Source organism: Phaenicophaeus curvirostris, chromosome 12, assembly GCF_032191515.1.
Source record: "Phaenicophaeus curvirostris isolate KB17595 chromosome 12, BPBGC_Pcur_1.0, whole genome shotgun sequence".
Classification (NCBI taxonomy): domain Eukaryota; kingdom Metazoa; phylum Chordata; class Aves; order Cuculiformes; family Cuculidae; genus Phaenicophaeus; species Phaenicophaeus curvirostris.
In genome coordinates this window covers 9,153,806-9,174,912 of record NC_091403.1, presented here as the reverse complement: position 1 = coordinate 9,174,912, position 21,107 = coordinate 9,153,806, and the positions used below count along the sequence as shown (strand labels likewise).

Sequence of the window (21,107 nt, the reverse complement as noted above, 5' to 3'; positions counted from 1 at the left end):
AGCTAAAATATCCCTATCCAGTCATACTTTGGGGAACAGCATCATCATGTTAGTCTGGTACCGCTCTACCTGTGCTCATATGTGGATGGGTGATCCTTAGTGACAAGAGAAAATTTGCCAGGAAGAACCAGTGATAAAGCAATGCCTCAAAATAAAAATTTGACCAGGATCTTACTCCAGGACAGCCAACAACAAGCCAGACCCTGTAGGCATGCACATTTGCAGGTCTAAATTGATCACTGGAGCGTGGTTTGCCAAGACCTCTTTCACAGAACAGTAGCAGGAGATGTTCAGCAGAGGCTCCCAGCACCATGTGATGCCAAGCCTCCCCACAGGACATCACGGATCACATCAGTGCTGCTTTCCCACCCCTTCCTTTTCCTACTAACGAGACCCACAGCCTCCCAAATTTCTATCAGTAGCAGCACCTCAGTTCCCTTTGTGGATTGTATTGGTCTTCTGAGCCTGACTTGGGCTGGCAGACCTGGGGCATGCCTGAAGAAACACAATATGACCAAATGAAACAAAACCATATAAAAAACGAGCCCTGTTGGAAGTATCCCCATTAATCTGCAGGCTCACCATTACCCCAGGCCCTGCCAGCGTCTCTGGCTCAGGACTGCAGCCCCATTTGCTCCTTCAGTCTTGGGTCTCTCTTGGGTAACAACCATCAATCTGAGTTTTGCCAGACGGTGCAATGACAATAAGTAAAGGTCTAAGAATACAAATGACTCATGCTATTAAACTTGAAACCTGAGCCAGGCTTGAAAAATATTTAGAGCTGTAATCAGCAAGGAGACAAACTCCAAATTCAGCATTTTAACTCTGTAAGCCAGATTCCCCATCAGAAGGGCGTTTCCTCTATTTTCTAATATCACTATTAGTATTTTTCATTTAAAAATTTGACAGAAATAAAATACACTGCAGTAACACTGGTGATAACACACTTACTCCCACTTGAAAGACTGTCTTTATTCTTTCATAAGTCACTTCTAGCTTACAGCTCTATTGATCATCAGTGAGGATGAATGGAGCTTCCCAGGATCCTTTGGGACAAATCCTACATATATATATTTTTTTATATCCACCAAACAACTATTTCTAAAATTCAACAAAACAGGTCATCAGGGCAATGCTCCATTGATTTCATGTCCACTTATTCTTCAAGCACTGCACTGAATGCTCTATCAATAATTCAGCAGGCTGAAGGCCACCAGTGCCCCAGGAGAGAGACTACCTCATCTCCCACACAGGAGCTGGGAGGTGCTTCGATTGCCAGAGAGTATGGGAGTCATTAGCCTAAAAAGCAAGGGTGTCTTATAAAGCATGTCCATAAGCTAAAGAAAAATAGATGCAACAGATGAGTATTTCAGAGGATTCACTGAAAATCTGGCTTAGTAAGTATTTCTTAATGTGTTCCTCAAGTTAGTCAACCGTGTACTACCCCAAGCATGACTTGTTCATCATCCCGACATTAATTAGCCAGCTGCTGCAAAGTTAAAAGACAAGCAGTTCTGCTTTGGTGCTTCCGTACCCAGGAAACCCTCCCAAGGACAGCACTGCCCACTGGAGTTTGAGGTAATTATTCACAGGCTTCAAAATAGCTTTATTTGGAAATTATTCCTCCTCTTAGCCTCCCCTCTTTTCCCAGGAAATACCTCCAGGGTGGGACTTACAGTTCAAAGAGTCGCAGGGTCTGGAAGAGTTGCCATGACAGAGTGGTGAGCCGGTTCCCAGAGAGGTCTCTGAAAATTAACAAGGAAAAAAAAAATAGAATTCACGGTAAATAATTCCTCCTGCACATGGTCCTGTTGCCTCTGCAGAGCTCATTGTCCTTCTCTGCTGGGAGGCTGTCAAATAGTTTAGGACCCAAGTTTGGATTTCATAATGACAGATTTTAATGAGGATTAACACAAACGGAAGTTTCTCATTTTACTTATTTTTTTCCAAGGGGGAATATTGTTTCTATAGTGCTGTCATGCTAAAGAAAAAAAAAAAAATCAAAACAGAGCAAGATGTGTCCAATTCTTGCCCGTGAATCTGGAGCTCAACCAACCATAAGCAGAAAGAACAAGTCTAATTTCACACCTTGAACAAAAAAAATTAAGTACAAACATTGTGTTAAAAATGGGAACAGTCAGGTTCAAATGACAGCATGATGATTACCCAAGGTGTCATTATATGATCTGCAGTAGCTGTGCACTCAGTGTCCCAGTACGGCTGCGTGTTGTTTGCACCCAGGGGTACCACCACCACTGCAGCTAACAGCTCCCCATCCCTCTCTCCGTCTGCCCAAACTTGCAAAAACATAAATCTCATCTACTTGGGAGAGAGCTTTGCAACCCAACAGACATCACCTCTTCAGCTGAAAGCCAGAAAGGGTGAAAGAGTGTAAAAGCAACTTAAGTACTAAAAACAAGAGGAAGAAATGTGTTTGGAGCAGACTAAGCAGAAAGATAAAAGCACCAAGTTTCTAATAAGTTGTGAAGATGGTAATGAAATGATTTCTGTAGTGGACTGCCTTCCTGGGAACGCCTGGCCAGCCTGAGAGCTACCAGACAAGGAACCAGCCCATGGGGAGAGCAGAGGGATGCATGGTCTCAAGCTCTGGCAGAAACCCAAATCCTCCCATATCTTTACTGGCCTCCAGAAAACACAGGAGGTGCTACCTCATATCCTTTGCTGAATCCCGCCCTATCTCCACCACCTCCCTCCCCACCATGACCCTAGGTGGTCTGCAAGCAGGAAGGGAAGCTTAGTATGAGGCTGCAGGCACCCTCCTGCCACAGCCCGGTTTGCCTGCTGGGAAGGGTGGTGAAGGGCCACAGCAGCATGAACCACCCAGACATTCTTAAACCCTCAGCTGACCAGAGAGGGGACACAGGACAAGGTGGTACAGAGGTGATAGTAGACAGCCCAGTCATGGCTGGCTCAGCCCATCATCCCCATCCGATCTGCAGAAATAAGATAAAACTAAGGCAGCAAATCCCAGAGCGGCTTCTGCCACTATATGTTTGACGCACGAGGATTTGGGATGAAAGAATAATTTGCCTTATGCTAGGGAAACACACGCTGGACAAATACAGAGAGAGAACAGCCCAGCTGCTCAGGGACTGACGCAGGAATGGATCTGTCCCATCTACCACAAAGCAAAGCTGCAAAGCCCCAAACCCTGCAGTCTATGAGTGGGGAAGCTGCTGCAGCTCACAAAGCAAACCACCATCCCAAAGGCTCACTGTCAGCCTGGCAGAAGAATGAGCCTGAATGCCAGAATGGCACAGAGCTGCATCATTAAATTCTGCTTCACATCAGACTATCCTGCTGTGGAAACCATGGCAAACCACAGGTACCTCATTGGACATGACTGAGAATCCAGCATTCCAATGGCTGTAGACAAACCACTTCCAGTCTCTGATAAAGTTTACAAAGGTGGCAAAAATAGCAGGTGAAGCTAAGCGGGGGCTGGGGTGGTGGGTGGGGAAAATATTGTGAAGCTCCCTCTTTTACCCACCCTGGAGCACTGAGCACCTGGAAACTTTGCAAAGACAGATGAGAAGTAGGAGGGGAAGGAGCAGCTCGCTGCTACTGAAAAGCAAGACAGTAAAATCCCTCCCCCAATCCAGGGAGAAGAAGGATGCTTAGAGGGGGATGCATGAGAGACAGCAAGATGTGGGAGAGAGGCAGAGATGCAGAGGAGGGAGTGAATCTTGCTGGAATGTCCTTTCTCAAAGGTCATGTTTTGCTACATTAGGCAGAAATGTCAAGAGAAAATTGGATTCTGAAAGAGAAGAGAAAAAACAACAGGCTTTCCACGCAAATAGGGGCATCAAAAATAGCATGATCGTGTTATTACAATTTAGGACACAGAGAGATGGAGAAAGGAAACATCCTCACTAATGCAGGGAGCTTTGCCAGGCAGATGTGCTCCGCTTCTCGTCTCCTGCAGTCCCTGGAAACCAACTACTACCACCTCCTCCCTCCCCCAGTCAACAAACCACAGCAAGTATTAGGCAAAGAGGAGATGGGTCTTCACTTGCACACATCTGACAGGAGACTCTACTCTCAAAGGGCAAAGCTGGCATCCAATCTGATCTGACCATCAACTTCTGCAGGGCTGGTCAGGGGGACACGCACCAGCAGCTCCATTTCAGATCAACCAGGACATACACAGGGAGGAACGTGTTTGTTGTTTTAAACACACTTCCCGGACACTTTAAATCATCAGAAAGGGCCTTCCAATGGACCCTTGCAAAGGTCGCTGATCTCAGCACAGAGACATAAAGGGGCTGTACACATAAACACGCACCGAAAATACACCAGTTTGGTCACAAAACACTCAAAGATCAGAGATGCCAGGATTGGGTTTCCACACGCAAAGAGTACTTCTGCTAACTTCTGCCACAAAAGACAGAGCACTCCTACAGAAAAACCTCACCGCACAGCAGTGATTTCCCCCCAGAACAGATCCATCCTGCGTGCTGGTTGGGGCGAGTTTCCCAGGAGATAGTGTGCAATTGTATAATCAGAGACTGTATCGCAGCACGTGCACACAAATTACAGCCCCACGGGTGGAGCTCTGAGCTCCAGCACCAACTCCTGTTCAGCACCTACAAGGTCCCCCTTGCAAGGTTCATGCTTGAACCTTGGCTGTGTACACAGAGTTTCCCAGTATTTAACAGAGCATAAATGGGAAGGATCAGGGAAAAATCAAAGGCTTCTTAGCCAGGACTAGTCCTCTCCCAGCTCCAGCTGCTGTTCTGCCTTCCTGCCACTGTTTCCAAGGCTGAACGTCTGTTGTCACCTCCAAATCCCCAACATTTGCAGTGACCAGAACACTCCTTTTCCTCCTGTGCCAGTGGCTGGGCAGTGCCAGGTCTCTCCTCCCTGACCTGTTTGCTTTCCTCCCCATCTGGCTGTTTTTCCCCAGCAGACTATATCACACTACCTATTCCTCTCCAGCCACTTCCAAATACTTCTTAGCCCCAGTATCCCTATTCATGCACAAATTTCCTATGACCTTCTCTACTTTTACATCCTCCCATCCCAACTCCAGTTTCCTAACAAGAGCTGCCACTCCTGGTCTTTCCCCTGTCTGCTCCCAAACATACTTTACAAAATTTCTTCCCTCCAAGTGGATCAAGAGCCATTCTGCCTCTGTAAGGAGACATCCCAGAGCAAAATCAAGTTTTCCAAGGAAAATCTACCCTTTGACAAAGTTTCTTCCCCTCCACAAAAGGAGGGTGCAGGTGCTCTGTAACAGGAGCACCACCACAGCACACCACGCATCAAGGAAATACAGCGGGAGAGAAGCTTGAGCAAAACAGCCAGTTCTCCCCCACCTCCATCAACCACCTCAAACATCTGAGCCAGTTTTTATTTGAAACTAGAAAGAAATAATTCAAAACAAACAAAAAAAGAACACAGCCAGGAACAGACACCCAACACAGAAAACTTCAGCCTAAGCAATTAAAATTTGGCAGAGTTATAGGAAAGTGGAAGCAGTCCTGTAGCGAAGTGTGCCAGACAACCTTTGTAACAGCTCATGCATCAGCTCCACCTGTAATAAAATACAGCACATCACACATCGAGGAAACACAGCAGGAGAGAAGCAAAACGCCTTCCATGCATATTTCACAGCAGCAAAGAGGAGCCTGTCTCTCTCTCAGGACAGACCTGCCATCAGTGCTCCTGGAACACACTCAAAGTGCTTCTTTGCTACAGGACATTTTCTCCATCACTCACAAGATATTATTTTCCACACAGACAGTCTTTAGAAACAGCTGCCAGGGTTCTTTTTGCCTCCAGAACAGGAGGCAAAGGAACTGGGCAGGGAGAGGGGGTTGGATTGAGCTCACCTGGACCAGGTCCAGGGCAGCAGACACCCAACCCACTCATGACTCAGGCTCAACACCACTCTGCTCTCCTCCTACCACAGCAGCCACTCTCCTAAGCCTCCTGCTTTGCAGGTGGCTCATTACCCCATATCCCCATCAGCAATCCCACACGCCTCAAGGGTAGGACATTATCACTGAGTCACAGCGAAGTCCTAGTTCTTGCTCTCTCCCTCCATCCATCCTTCTCCTGTGTTTCAGGAGGGCACGGGCTGTGTCTGGCAAGCTCTCTTGCAGGCATTGTTCTGAGCTACGTGGTCTCCACAAGTGGACTTCAGTGCAAGAGGACACAGCATGTTTTCTTTTCCTTCAATTACCCAGCAGCCAAAAGTGTTTCCACTATTAAAGCCATTTTTATTCAGCTAAATTAAGCCAGATGCCGCATTAATGACACCAACAAGCAGGAGTCCCTGTAATTAAACTGTAAGCTATATTATGCAGTTCAGCCCAACATAATGGCAGAAATGCTGCTGCTGGGGAGGGACCCTCCTTGCCTGTCCCTCCTCCATGCATCTCCTTCCTCCACTTGCCCTTATTTCCAGCCTGACACATTCGCTTCTGCATGGGAGAAGTTTTTCACACATTTTAATAACATGGTGCCACTCTGAAAATCCTGATCGTGGGGGATTAACTGTGCAGAACAGCTGGGGCTGAGGGAAAATGAGCAGAAATGAGACGAGAGATGCATATCCTCAGCTGTGGTCCCCAGCACAGAATACGCTGGTAGAACTGTGTGGGACTCTGTTGATATCCCCTGCACTCTGAGCACAGTGGCGCTTCCTATCGTCTCGCAGCTCGCTGCAGCCTTGGCTGGGTGCTGGTGGCCACAGGAGAGGGCAATGCTGGCAGCCTCACATACTGCTGTGGGCTTAAGGCTTCATTTACATACACGCTTCATTTCTGCGGCAAGTAAGCTGCCGAAGCTTTGGGTCTGAACCAGAGAAACGCTGGAAAGTCACTCTGAGGCTTGCTCATCCCTGCCAGATAACTCCAGTGACCTCTAAAAGCAATGTTACGCTCCCTAGTGCCTGCCCTGCCTTCCCTCCCTTTCCTGTTTAGTAAGCAGCTTTGCTCATTAGGGGGAAAAAAAAAAAAAAATGTACTGTCATCCCTTAATGAACATGCTAAAATTACCCCAGCAGTCCCAGAAGCTATGGCAGCATAGGCCTCCCCACAAATCAGGCCCTGCAAACATTAGACTCAACTGAAAGGTCCAGTAGCTCAGCACAACGGCCCAGTAGGATGCATTTGAGATAGTACCTGCAAAAGGACCAGGCAATGCCAAGTGCCTGCAAGTCTCACACACCCTGAAAGCAGAGTTGGTGGAACAGGACACAGTGTTACATGGGTCAGCTTGAAATTTCATCTCTTCCAGTGGTTCTCCCATTTGTGTTCCACGACTGGACTCAGTACCAGCATGTATTGGTGCTCTTGCAGAGTAAGACTGTTTACAGAGGTCCCCCAGCCATGATCAGGCAATTACCTACAATCCCATTCTGCTCCTGAAGTAACTCCTTAGTAATATCCAGGTATTTACTGACCCCAAAAAAACAAAATAAGAAAAGACCCCAAGGTTCAATCTTCCTTTGTGAGTTTGGAAAGAGTAACTAACTTTCCTCACGCCCATAGGTACTGTCCTATGCCTTGTAAGGCATCTGTTGCACAGCGCAACCCATCATATTATCATCTCATTCCTTCCCAGTTACTTCTTACTCTAGGGCCAGAGCCAGAATTTTCTATGATTTCCCAGAGTCCTGCATTGGAGGAGAGCAAGAGACCATCACTGATGATACACAAGAAGAGACCCTGTCACTCCATGCACACACTCTCTAACTCTGGAGGCACAATGCTGGAGGAGCAGCCACCAACCACTCTGTATTTCCCAGCTACACAACCACAATTTGTAAAATCCCAACTGTCAATGAGAGAGAGCTGAAGGAGGTGGAAGGGGATGGTCTCCTGCATTGTTCTTTAAACAATACCATTACTAAACAGAAGTTGCAGAGCAAGTAAGAAGGCATAAGGCACCACGCCTCCATCACAGGGCTGCTGTGGCTGGTGCCAGCAGCACATCTGTCCCACGCCTCTCCTCCCACTGCCTTTGCCAACACAGCAAGCGGTCTCCTGCTGCTGCCTTTATCCCAGCCAATCACAAAACACTTTAAAGGACACCACCAACACCATGACACTTCCACACCCTCCAAGTCATCTCTTCTGAGCCACCTCCCAGCTGCGTGAAGCTTTGTTTGGAGACAAATCACTCTTAAGAGCTTGTTGTGCACAGTTTTGGTTCAGTACATGGTACAGATGGCAAGCCATCATCAGATGTGGGTAATACTGTCCCTTATGCTTCAGGATAGATTAGATGCAGGGATTTGGCCCTCTAGACTCCACTCATTTCTCCTCTGCTATGTGCAGTTTCCACTGCTCTTTTCCAAAGACATCTGGGCTCTCGGAGGACTCAAGGAAAGGTTAAAAGCTGGATCAGCCCTGCAGTTGCTTTCCCTTTGTCTGCCAGCTTCCCTGCAGGGCAGAGTCCAGCAGCATCCATAGAACGTGCCAGATTTCTGCTCAAAGAAAAGAAAATCAGCTTGCAGTGGGCAAGAGCCCTACCCCACAACTGACCTCCTGCAGTTGAGAAGTCCTCAGGACTGCTCTATCCCATCTCTTCTATCCCAAATTATAGTACTTTTAAATCCATTAGGCTTGGAATATAACTGTACATTAGGCTTTTCTCCTGCTTCAGCCCACAGAAATACTACTGAAGATGTGTGTTGATTGAGAACAATGGTTGCCAGACAATAACTCCAGCAAGGGGTTGGGTTTATCCCGCTTGTTTGCTTCAAATTACATGTTTCTTCAAGCTAGGAACAGACAATGACTGAGGAATGCCTCCAACTCACAGGTTTCCAGTGGACCCAGAGCAAATACAATCACTTTGTGCAAAAGAAGAGAGCTCTTTGCCGTGGCGAGGCACAGCTCAAGGAGACAGCGTGGGAAGGAGATTCATGCTCAAGTAGCACTTCCCAGCATCTCCAAGTACATGGTGACATCAGACCCCAAACACATGGCCTCCCAGCCTCTCCTATGTTCCCCACCACCTCCCCCTTGAATATAATGAAGCAGCAAAGGACAGGTGCTCAGGAGGTACCACCCCAGCTGGGAGGTCACCTCAAATGCACAGGCAGGTACTGGGAAGGCTGAACAAGGTCCACACAAAAGCCTCAACTTCAACACATAAGCACAGATAGGCTGGGACAAAGTCTGGTTCTCCCACTCCCACTCTGAACTAGGGCTGTGCTCTCAGCTGTTAGAGGGGTCTTGAATTGAGTTTATGTGGGGAAAAAAACTCCCACCTATTTGGATGCCCAGAAATCAATGAGCCCTAAATAATCTCAATCACTGCTTTTGTAGGGGGATAGTAAAAAGAAAAGTAACAGCCACATCTGAGCCCTGACTTGCCTGCCTCAGGGAGGGGTGCCAGTGTCTATGATGGGCTAGGAGAGTAGCAAGTGCTCTCCAGAGCCTCTGAAAAAAAGGAAGGGGTACAAATATGTGTGTGTATATATATATACATACACACACATATATACACACATATATATATCCCAGCAATAGCAAAACAACAGGGCATAAGGCAGGCTAAACTCTCAGCAGACTCTGCTAAATGGTTTCCAATTAATTAACTGATTACATGATAGAACAGAAGGGGATTCAAGTGAGTGCTGTTGACCTTTAAGAATAATTAATATCATCAGGATCGCAAAACTCATCCAAGAAAAATAATTAGGAAGATTCTAATATTGCCTCCAAAGCCACATTGAAGGGGGAAGAAAGGTTCTGGTTAGCTCAGAGCCACAGTTTCAAAGTATTTGCTAGCAAACCCATTTCTCTCTTACACTCACTTCCCCCTGCAAAGCTCCCACAAACACATCCTTCTTTCCTACCCCAGTTAACCCTCCCTCTCCTCTCCACATTAATTTCCCCCATCACCTTTTTTACATCCCATCCCCCTCCTGCTCCATTTCAACCTCTTTCCTAATGATTGCTTACTCCAATCCCTTCTTGCAATTTTCTCTCTTCAGACTGGTCCCTGTCCCTCTCACAGCCATATGCCATCCCCTGCTCATCTTAGATCAGCCCCAAACTCCACTCTCTGTCTTCCTGCACCCAAGGAAGGTGCCCTGATCCTTCCATATGACATGGATCCACTTTTTATCTCTAGTCACCAGTGGCAGCTTCATAGGCTGACAGAAGGCAAGTGCTGCATGTAATCCAAAAAAAGCCCTTTCTGCTTTTCCTCAGCAGTCAAATCCATCACAGAGGCTAGTCTGGGAAGCAGATGTAAGCAATGCACAGCAACAGGAGAAAGTGAAAGACACGGAACTTGTTAATCCCTTCTCTCCCATTATACCTCACCAAGCACATGAATACTCCCACCTCACTATAAGAGTATTTTCCTCCTTTCTCCTTTCCCAGTTCACTTGGCCCACAGGTCCTGCGTGGGTGAGGGGCTGGAAAGCCACTGAGCCAAGCAGGAACTACAGCGGAGAGCTTTGCAGGGAAGGTTGCTTCAACACACTGGAAAGGAGGTTGCATGAGCAGGCCGCATTTCTTGTAAGAGAAGTGTAAAAGAAAAACCTCACAGCCCTGGAACGAAACCCACCTTTGCACGGAATAAATAAATTTCCTCTACTGCTTATTATCATTAAAATTTCTGTGGCTTGACACTTCACTAAATTATAGATAAAAGGAAAAATGGTCTTCCTGGGCTCAGAAAAGCAGGCTGCTGCCAAAAAAGCTGTGTTTACACCGGGTAATGAAAAGAAAGACTGTCGTTAGCCTACAGCGCTCATCTCTCCTCAGCAAGGAGCAGGGCTACCTGCACCCACACCACTGGAGGCCTGGAAGCAGCAGCTGGACATCACCAGGGAGCAGAGCTGGGGAGCACACAGGGCAGTGGGCTGGCAGGAGGAGGTGCACACGTGGGGAATGGGCGACCAAAGGGACCACAGAATCAGCCAGCAGAGATGGCAGCTGCCACCTCCCATGCTGTGTGGAGGTTTCTGGCCACAGCAGGAGGTGAGGCTGATGTGCTCCAGCAATGCCTCATCAAACGGCAAGAAAAAGACTCAGCCTAGGAGATAGACAGCATCAAGCAGGGAGCTGCCTTGCACCAGGCTGCTGCGTCCCTCCAGGGGCCCATGAGATGGGGATGGGAAGCAGGGAGGCAGCCTGGAGCACACCTGATCAAGGGCAGAAATTACCCTGTTTGCAGCAGCTGAGCATACAGGGAGGAGGAATGCTCTGAGCAGAGACCTGCCTGCAGCTACACCTGAGCCGTGGCACTATGTGCCTCTTCCCAGCCCCAGGCATGCTTGGCTGAGGGGTACAGGGAAATGTTGGTGACTTAATACAGTTGGAGTCCAGCAAAGCCCATTTGCTATGCTCCTCACTTATAACCACCCTAAAAGCAGAAACATGTTTTGTCTTTGACAATTAACTCTATCAAAAAACACAAGAATCTCTGGACATGAAAGAAACATTTTTCCTACTCCTCTTAATACATGTTGTATTTAAAAAGGAGAGTACCTTTCACCCACCCCGTATCTTCAAATATCAGACAGTATGAGGAATATTTTCAAACGAAATGACTGATAAACACAAAGCAGTGTGTGCTTCAGACTGTAGCAGGCATTCCTTCCTTATTCTGAGACAACAAATTACCTACAATTATCAACATGTACAACTGCATACAACAAACATTTAGCCAAAGCCCACGGGTTGTGGTTGCAGTGAGACTGGATGGCAGTTCTCCTAGAAAACTACTCATGTGAGAAACCCACAGGCAGCAGCAGGGCAGCAGTGCTGCAAGACAACTCCATTTATGCTGCAGAACAAAGCCAGTGCCAGGAGCCATTGCAGTTCAGAAAGTTTATATTGCATCTGTCAAACAAGCATCTCAGCAGACTGTCTTTATAGTAGGAGAGATGGAAGAAAAAAAGTGCAGCTGGTAATGAAACCGGGCTAATCATCCCTCGGGTGGGCTGGATACAGCTTGCACCTGCAACCAGATACACACAGACGCTGTTCTATTCACTGTCCTGGGTTGCATTGCTGGGGCTGGAAGGGGAATGGGGGTGTTTCAAGAGAAGGGCAAAGGAGGCAGCAGGGGCAGGCAGGGAGGTCAAGCTGCAATAGGCAGGGAAGGCAGGAGGCAGGGAGGCTGTCAGAGGCCAGGCTGCAAGCACAGAAGGCCGAGAGGCCGGGACAAGGCTAGAGGCCAGGGTCCATGCTGCAGGCAGGGTGGCCGGCTGTAGGCAGACAACTCGGAGCCGACTTGGAGGCTGGAGGGAAGACAGGAGGCTGGAGGGCTAGGCTGGAGGCAGGGAGGTCAGTCAGTGTGGGAGGCAGAGGGAGCCAGTCCAGGCCCGGGGGCGGCTGGAGGCTCCGACAGGGCCTGCAGAGCGGGAGGCAGGCGGGGCCCTGTCCGTGGTGCTGAAGCGCGGGGCGCGGGACCCGCGGGCACCGGCAGCAGAGCGAGATGGGCACGGCGGGACCTCAGGGGACAGGAGGCATGAGACACGCTCGCCCTCGGCCACTAGCCAGTCTACAGACGCGGTTACCCACGACTCCCGGGGAGGACAACCCTCTGGCTCTTACCGGCAGCCTTGTAAACATAGAATCACAGAATGGTTTTGGTTGGAAGCAACATTAAAGATCATCTAGCCCCAACCCCCCTGCCATGGGCACCAGCATCTCCCATTAGCCCAGGCTGCCAAAGACTCCATCCTACTCGGCCTTGAGCACTTCCAGGGAGGGGCATCCACAATGTCCATGGGCAACCTGTTCCAGTGCCTCACCACCCTCAGCATGAAGAATTTCTTCCCAGTGTCTATTCTAAATCTTCCCCCCTCCAATTTAAAGCCATTCCCCCTTGTCTTATCACTGCATGCCCTTGTAAAAAGCCCTTCCACAGCTTCCTTGTACGTCCCTTTCAGATACTGGAAGGCCACTATAAGGTCTCTCTGAAGCCTTCTCTTTTCCAGGCTGAACAACCTCAACTCTCTCAGACTGTTCTCATAGAATCTTAGAATCGCCAGGTTAGAAAAGATCCACCGGATCATCGAATCCAACCATTCCTATCAAATACTAAACCATGCCCCCCAGTGCCTCGTACACCCATCCCTTAAACACCTCCAGGGAAGGTGACTCAACCCCCTCCCTGGGCAGCCTGTTCCAGTGCCCAATAACCCTTTCCGTGAAAAATTTTTTCCTCATGTTCGGCCTAAACCTCTCCTGGCAGAGGTGCTCCAGCCCTATGACCGCCTTCATGGTCCTCCTCTGGACCCGTTTGAAGAGTTCCATATCCTTCTTATGTTGGGGAAATATCCCATGGTCTCTTGCATCCGCTCACTCCCTTTCACAAAGATAAATGAGGGGAAGGGGTTGTGGGAAACTCCACCCCCTCACTCAGATTTCTAATAAAATTTTATAATTCCAATAAAACACATGACTGCCTAACTTATGACATTTAAATTCTTGCCTAGTCACGCACCATCATGAATTAATGTCCCATCATTCATGCCTTGTCATATCTTATTGCTCAAATAACATATGATTTTAATGTTTCTATTTTTCTGCCCTCATGCTCATTGCCTGTATATCAAAAAGGGGGAAAATGAACCCTGCAATCCTGCTGTTAGTAAACCAGTATCATGGAAACAAAAATCACAGGTGAGAACTTGTGCAGTCACTTAATTTTCACTCATTCTGCCATGGTTGGTTACTGTCTCCACCAGCAACTTTCAAGCAGCTTTCCATGTCCTCAGGTCCCTTTTGCACAGGGTCCTCATCCCTGTGCAGCAGCTCTTACACTGGCACAGGCAGGTAAGACACCTTACACCACATCTAATCAACTAAGTCACAGGGTTTGGGGTGTGAGCAAAAGGGACAGCCAGAGGCTGTTTCTGGAATACCTTCATGTTACAGCGACCCCATAAGCCTAGGAACAAGGTCCTTGTCATGCCCAAATCTCAAAAAATCAACTCATTTCTGTGTTGCTGGTGATCTCAGAGATGTGGTGAGTTTTAACAAAGACAAAACTACAGCTCAGCTTCAGGATCACATTCAAGAGGAAAATTTGGCTGCTTTTCAGGAGGAATCTCACAACAAGACATCCATCAGGCCATCACTGCAAAAAGACTACATCACAGAGGATGAGCCCCTCAAAACCCCCAGCTTGTCTAAAAATGACATTTTATCCAAATCCTGAAACAAAGCTTGTAAAAAAGAACCCCACCCCAACCCCCTGTTTAAGAACAGCCAGGAAGCCTCATTCAGAACACCCCCAGCATTGTCTGAAGCCTTGTTAAAGGAGGGGATGGGAGAAAACAGGACCTTTGTAGAACCACCGCTGCCCATTTTACATGCCTGCCAAGAGAAAACTGGTCAAACGTCAGGAAGGGAAATAAGTCTCATAGCCACACAACGGAAAGATGATCTCAACATTTCAAAGGAAGGAAGGAGAGATAAAGCCACAGCATAATCTTCAGAGGCCAGGTACCAGAGTGATAGGCATAACATAAGAATAGGAGCTGGCAGCATATATTTGTGATGGCATTATTGTAACTCATCTTACACTGCAACAGCATCCCACAATTTAAGGCTAGGTTTCACTGGAAACCATACAGCATGTTACTCTGCAAATAGATCAAATACAAGCAGAAAAAACAAATGCCGTTATTCCAGGTTTTTACACAGGGAACCAAGGCAGGACAAGTCTTGCCGGAAGGTGCACAGTGCTTGAATAAGAAACTTTCTTTCTCAGGTCCCACTAGAGTACATCAGTCACAAACTCACCACTCCACCTCCTATTACAACACAATAAACCTCCACAGCCGAGCAAAGAAGCCTGCAGTCAGGAATTAGTTACCCAGCCCTCTGAATGCAGGTCAAATGATTTCAACCCAGCCTAAAGAAAAGCCACAGTCCTGCAGGGAACCGGTCTCTCCTCTGGCCTGGTGCACAATGTCTGGTAAAACACAGGATGTACCTCTGCTGCTGCAGAAAATGGAATAGCTGCAATTAACTGCTTATCAGTCAACCTGCTGTAATGACTGGGAATAAACATGCCATCAAATTACTGCTGCTGATTAGCATATCAGCCAGGACCTCCACTACACCAGCATCCAGAGGACAAAGCAGATGGTGGCAGAACAGGAAGTTTGTGAAAGCAGAGAAGTTACTGCTGTTTATTTTAGTGACTGTACTGTAAGCATGCCCAGCATTTTATAGAAGACTTACAGACACGTGGGGAAAAATGTCTCCCTGAGTAAATCACAGCAGAGGTTTGCTCCTACGTAGAAGGGGCTGGAGCAGGAACATCCTTAGAGTGCAAATGGGAATCAAAGGGTACTCAAGCTGCCTGCCAGATTAGGGATAGTAAAGAAATATTCACCTAAAGGAAATTAAAAGCCACTTAAATCTTTCTCATATTTCTTATATTTTGTCTACATTCATGTAGAAAATCAGTTCCTATTTAGTCCGTTGCAAATGCGAAATAAACCACATTAAACTATCAGGGAGGTGGTCTAGGTAAGTGCATTGTGCTTCACCCTCCCCATGAGCAAAGAGACCATATGTTTACTGTTCCTCAGCTGATACACAGACTTGTCATGCTGCACTGACTCAAGATGGGAAATCAAGACCAATTAACACATGACACTTTGGGTTAGGAGGAGATTGACAGGATAGGTATGACAGCAGTGCAGCGATGAAAGGACCAAGCACAGAGAAATCATCAGGAACGAGGAGGAAGGGTAATAGGACATCCAGAATTAAGTCAGAGGGTTGCATGCAGGCAGTCACAGGGCCTAGAGCTGGCTACCAGAGGAGAGCAAAAGAGAGAGTTTAACCGTGCTTCATATATATAAGAATGCCTCATTTAGAACAAGGCAATAGATCATTAACCACAAAGCAGGGGAGAATGACCCTTAAGCCATGACAAAGAGGGAACAGTGCTATATATGCCATAATTCAGAGGCTGATATTTGTTTATTTCTTTATTTAGTGTAGGATATCGATCAAGCTCCTAGACACACAGCAAAGAAGCCAATCCTTGCCAGACTCTCAAGATGGTTGCCTGCAGCTCTTTGAAAGTGCACAGGCCTCAGTTGCTGGAGCACTGAGTGCTGTCCTGAAATCACTGAAGAGGGCAGAGAGCTATTCATCAACCACAGGCTGTTGCAGTCACCTCAGTTTTCAGGGAATGCATGCAGTCCAGTTTCTTTCCTATCAAAGCCTAAAACCATAAACACATCTCTGCCAACTCTCATGTCAAAGCTACAAAATGCATCCAATACCAAGATGTGACTTCACGTGATGCTCCACAGCTGTCACAAACCCAACCAGGACACTGAGGTTAGCCCCATCCTCACGAAACAGCAACCTACAGAGGAGGTTCTGTGAGAGTCCAAATAAAACACAGCTCAGGTTTGCCTGTGAAAACAAGCCCACAGATCAATCAGCTCAGTCTTTCACCAGGCAGAGCATGTCCCTGCACACTCCTACTAGCAACGTTCAGTTCCTTCTCAATCCTCATCTTTGGGACAAAAAGACTGATACAGATAAAAATGTCCATGGAGCACAAGGTGATCTGACCATATCATGCACTCAGCACAAAGCACTCCTGAAACTCACTCTGGCTTTATCCAAGGTTGCCTAGGACCCTTAGGGGAAGACTAGAACAAAAAGCTTGATCCTCAATTCCATCCTTCGTCTGGCAGCTAGCACTGAAAGAGAGCTCTTTGACAAGAGCTGTGTCTTGGCCAGCCCACAAACCAATTTAAAGCATGTATAAACCTGCAGAAGACAGTTTAAGAGCAGCCTCTGAATGCAGACAGAACTAGCAATTATTAATTTTCTAAATAGAAATCTGACTACTTAAGCCTTATTTAAAAGCGTTCGTGTCTGTATAATTACACAACCTTAATTTGTTTTCTTTACTAGCAATAAATAAGGTGTGCACAATTACCCTCTGCAAATACAAGGCAGTGTCTCCTGACTGGCTGGCTGAGTACACAGCAGTCCAGGAAAGCATTTAAAGGGAACCACAGCCTCTTAAGTACCTGCTTCCCAGTGAAAGAGCACTCAGCTGCTGCAAATGTCAGTTCATCTAGCTCTAGGCAGAACCTGCTGGGAGACTCCTCTCCAACACACACAACTCTACTGTCCCACAGCCAAGAAAGGCTGGACACTGTGGCCAGCAGCAAACAGATCCTGTCCACTCCTCTTCATTGATTCCTAGTTCATTGTGAAGCTGTGCTCTTCTCAGCTGGGGGAAGCTGAGGGCTTCCCAGTACCTAATGAGGACTGTGATAATGTTGTATTCTTCCCCCAAGGCACTACAACAACCTTTCCTTACTATTCCTCTGCCTATTTTCATGATATATGTAGGAACTCGATATCCTCACAACTTGTAATTCCCTATTAAGTTCAAATAAATTGGCCAGAGCATTCCTGTGTTATTAGGAGAAGGACAGGGAGAGCAAAAGCATGCAAGACATTTTCTTTAGTAAGCTGTGCTAAACACAGGGATATAGTAAATACATATTCAGATGGGGTTTATGTCTCAAATTTAGAAACCATGTCATCCTGAAGCTTTTTTGTATAGCCTCAAGCCAAAGACTGAGTTTTTCTGTCAACACCAAACATTTCCCACATTCCCCTACATTGCCTGCTAACAGTAACTTCCACGGATCTTGGCTACAAGGGTTCAGTTTTCCACAATCTAGATCTGCTAGTGCACATCCAGTGCACGGTGTTCTCCAGGACCATTCCCATATCAGCCAAAGGGCTGTCCAAGATTCACAGAAACGGAACTGAGAACCCACCACTGCAACTTTACCCTGTGAGAAGACCTCCGCAGCGAGGGCACAAAAAGACACTGGGTGCCAAACAGTTTAGGTCAAACCCACATCCATCCCCATTCAACATTCAGCCAGTACCTCTTCTGGAAGGTGCCAACTGCCTCAAACCCGGTGGCCAACAGGAGATGGAGAAACACACTGCAAAACCCACCGTTATATTTTGGGATAATTGCCTTCATAGTAGCAGTACGCATGACAGCACAAATCATCAGAGAATCCATGGACCCTTATCTCTCCTTCAAGGAAAGGGATCCAAAGCTATTTCTAGATCCACACCTTTGGCTCCCTGTCACTCACTGCTCCTCTACTGATTAGGTTGGCCTCAAGCCACTTACACTTATACAGCTGATTTTAAACCTTAAAAGAACAGGCATGAGCCTGCCAGGCTGCACTTGGGAACGTTTCGAGACCTATCACTTGGGCAGGAGAATGCTGAAAAAACCCTTCATGAGTTTCTCATCTTTCCTCCCTGACTCTGTGAAGCAGTGGGGAGGGGGAGAGCCAAACTTTATCCACAACCATCATCTTAAATGAACCACCACAAACCCGAGCTCCTGCAATTAGAGCTGTGATAAGTGATCTGCTTGTGATTGCACAGCTGGGGTCTGAAGACAACCGCGTGCACCGAGGAAGGGACATAAATAGAAGTTGCTGGGAGAAGGCAGAGATATCTGGCCCATCTGAGAGGAGGAAACCTTGATGAAAGGCACAAGGAAAAAACTCACTTCAGCAGGAGGCTGGAATTTAAGTCAGGATGGGGTATGAGATGGGTTGGGGATGGGGAGAACATCCCTGCTTTTTAGTCCTCATAATCTGTACACGAGTTTCATGTGCAAAAATGCCTGCTGCTGGTCAGACCCAGTGTGTAGCAGCCTGAAAAGGTCCAGCTCAAGGTCCCCACTGCTTCGTGCCAGCCCTCCCTGGCAGTGAAGCCTCTATCACTTATTAGACATATTTGCTGTCTATTGACTCAAGCCCACCTGCAACCATCCAAACAGCCAGCAAAGGAGAAGCAATACGAGGGTGACAGCAATAACACAGAGCAGCAGCTCACCAAGCCTTAAGCACACCAACCCACAGTCCCCAGTACCGCACACATCCAGCTGCAGCCAGCCTTGTCACAAGGGGATTGGGACAGTATCCCTCGCTCCTGTCAGCTACTGTACCTGGTTACAGCAGCCCAGGACTTCACAGCAGAGTGACATTTCCATTAATCCTTTTATCCCTGGCTCCTACGTGCAGCGGTTACAAAAAATGTCAGGTCTTTGCAGCTGCTGCCTCCCAGGGAGCTCAGCTCACCAGAGCAGCTGAGGAAGCACCCCAATGCAACTGCACAGTGCTGTGGCACAGGGGGGACCCCAGATGGCACCAGGTACATGCCAGATTGTGCAAACCCTCAGGAGCCACCACACTCCCCCTGTGAGGTGAGAAAGACCCAGAAAAATCAGCCTTGGCTGCTAGGGATCAGCAGCACCATGGCCTGAGAGCCTCAGGGAGCAGGAGGGAGTTGCCATCCTTGCAAGCACCATGTCTCCATCCCCAGGTACCCGGCATCCACCTTGGTGGACCACCCACCTTGCAAACATCCACGCTGCTGGGTCCCAAGAACAGCATCAAATGCCACCAGCAAGCACAAACCTAGTAATATACTTACTTGCCTCAAGCTTCAAAAGGCAAGAAAGGAAAGATGTTAAGAAAGTGATCAATCTTAAATGACCTAAGCAGTAAACAAACACATATTTCATCACCACATACCAACCTTAACTCTTGACACAAGATGGATGTGGAGTTTTTTCCATCTTTTTTTCCATCTCAAAAGTAATCTCAAAAGACAAAATCAAACATTTTTGGAAAAAAAGCAGCAATGACTGCATGTATACACATTAACAACACACTGAGTCTCAAAAAAGAACATACAGGACCTTTTAAACTCCTACGATATCAAAACCAATTTCATCAAGAATCAAATGTTATTAGTTTTATCTGCTATATACATAAACAGCAACTGCACAATTGACAAACAACCCCCCCCAGACAAATTAATTGGAAGATGTTTTCAGAGAGGACGCTTCCTGGTAACAAATAACTACAAAAAAAATACAAAACAAACACTACAAAACGAAATAATAAAGTAAGGAAATCAGGAAAATCCCAGTGGTCAGCATTAAGGAGGGCTTATGACAACAAAATAAGCACTTCTTTAAACTCAAAAAGGCTCTGTGCTTGTTCTTAAGGTCCTTAACTATTGGTGCCCTTTGGTACTGTAGATCTCCTACTTAGCAAGTACTTTACTGTCACTTAGCAACTGTAACTCGTTTTCCAAAAAAGATGCTTTTGGGGTTTTTCAGTTCACATCATCTCCAACCAGACATCAAAAGACAAATCTATCCTTCTCTGCAGGTCGCATCTATCTCTCCCACCAGGAAGAAGTCCATATTGATGGCTACATGCATCTGCAGACTCAAATGGATGTGCACTACAGCCGTTTTTCAAAGAAGCCACTAAACATTAGTTCCCAAAAAGCAGGGACACACACGCTCTCCATATAGCCCATCGGCTCAAGTCCAAGGCCACTGGCCTCTCACCAACCACTTTTCACCTTTTGTATCTCTACTGGAGCTGAGAGAGGGTTTGGTCTCAGTCCCAGTCACTTTGACAAGATATTATAAGCCCGTGGAGCACCTTGCACACTGGCCTGAAATTCAGGCTTTCCTTTATCAACCTGGGAAAGGTAGATACATACCCAGAAAAGAAATCAGTGACCTGGACCTCAAGGATGAGAAAATTCCCCGGGAAACTGTACCTTGGTAGCCAACAATGCCCCTGCAGCTGGACACTCATGCAGTGTCCCATGATAACAAGTGTCCAGTCTCTCTGGCACAAAACATCCCTACCCCAGGCCCGCTGCAGACACCAGTTGAAGAAGTCAATAATTTCGTGCACAGCTAGCAGCCCCACATCCCAGGATTTGTGCTTGCAAAGCAGCCTTTGGTTAAAAGCTAAAGAGCAGGGCAGGCTCTGGCTGTATGCTGGGGAGTACAGCTATCCCCAAAACTCTGCAGAAAGGAAAATGTGCACCAGCCACCACAAGGCTGTTAATGACCACCACAAGGCTGTTAATGAAGCAAGCACTCTTCAAATCAGCCATCAAATCTCAGTGTCCAATTACTGGCCTGAACCCATCAAGTGCCCAGCAGGAGCTCATTGCATCTTCAGCTTTCCCTCCACCCTGTTTTACCACCTCTCCTTCCCTTTCCCCATCATCATCCCCCATGCCCTCCAGTGC

At 47.2% G+C, this 21,107-nt stretch overlaps 1 protein-coding gene across 3 annotated transcripts in view; it reads right to left on the bottom strand.

Annotated features, from left to right (window-relative positions):
• The window catches only part of NTRK3 (neurotrophic receptor tyrosine kinase 3), a 211,941-nt gene that overhangs the window by 155,311 nt on the left and 35,523 nt on the right, over positions 1-21,107 (bottom strand). For all 3 annotated transcript variants that reach the window (XM_069867254.1, XM_069867255.1, XM_069867256.1), the window contains exon 4: positions 1,677-1,745. In XM_069867254.1, coding sequence (XP_069723355.1) covers positions 1,677-1,745 — 69 coding nt within the window. The remainder of the gene's footprint in view (positions 1-1,676; positions 1,746-21,107) is intronic.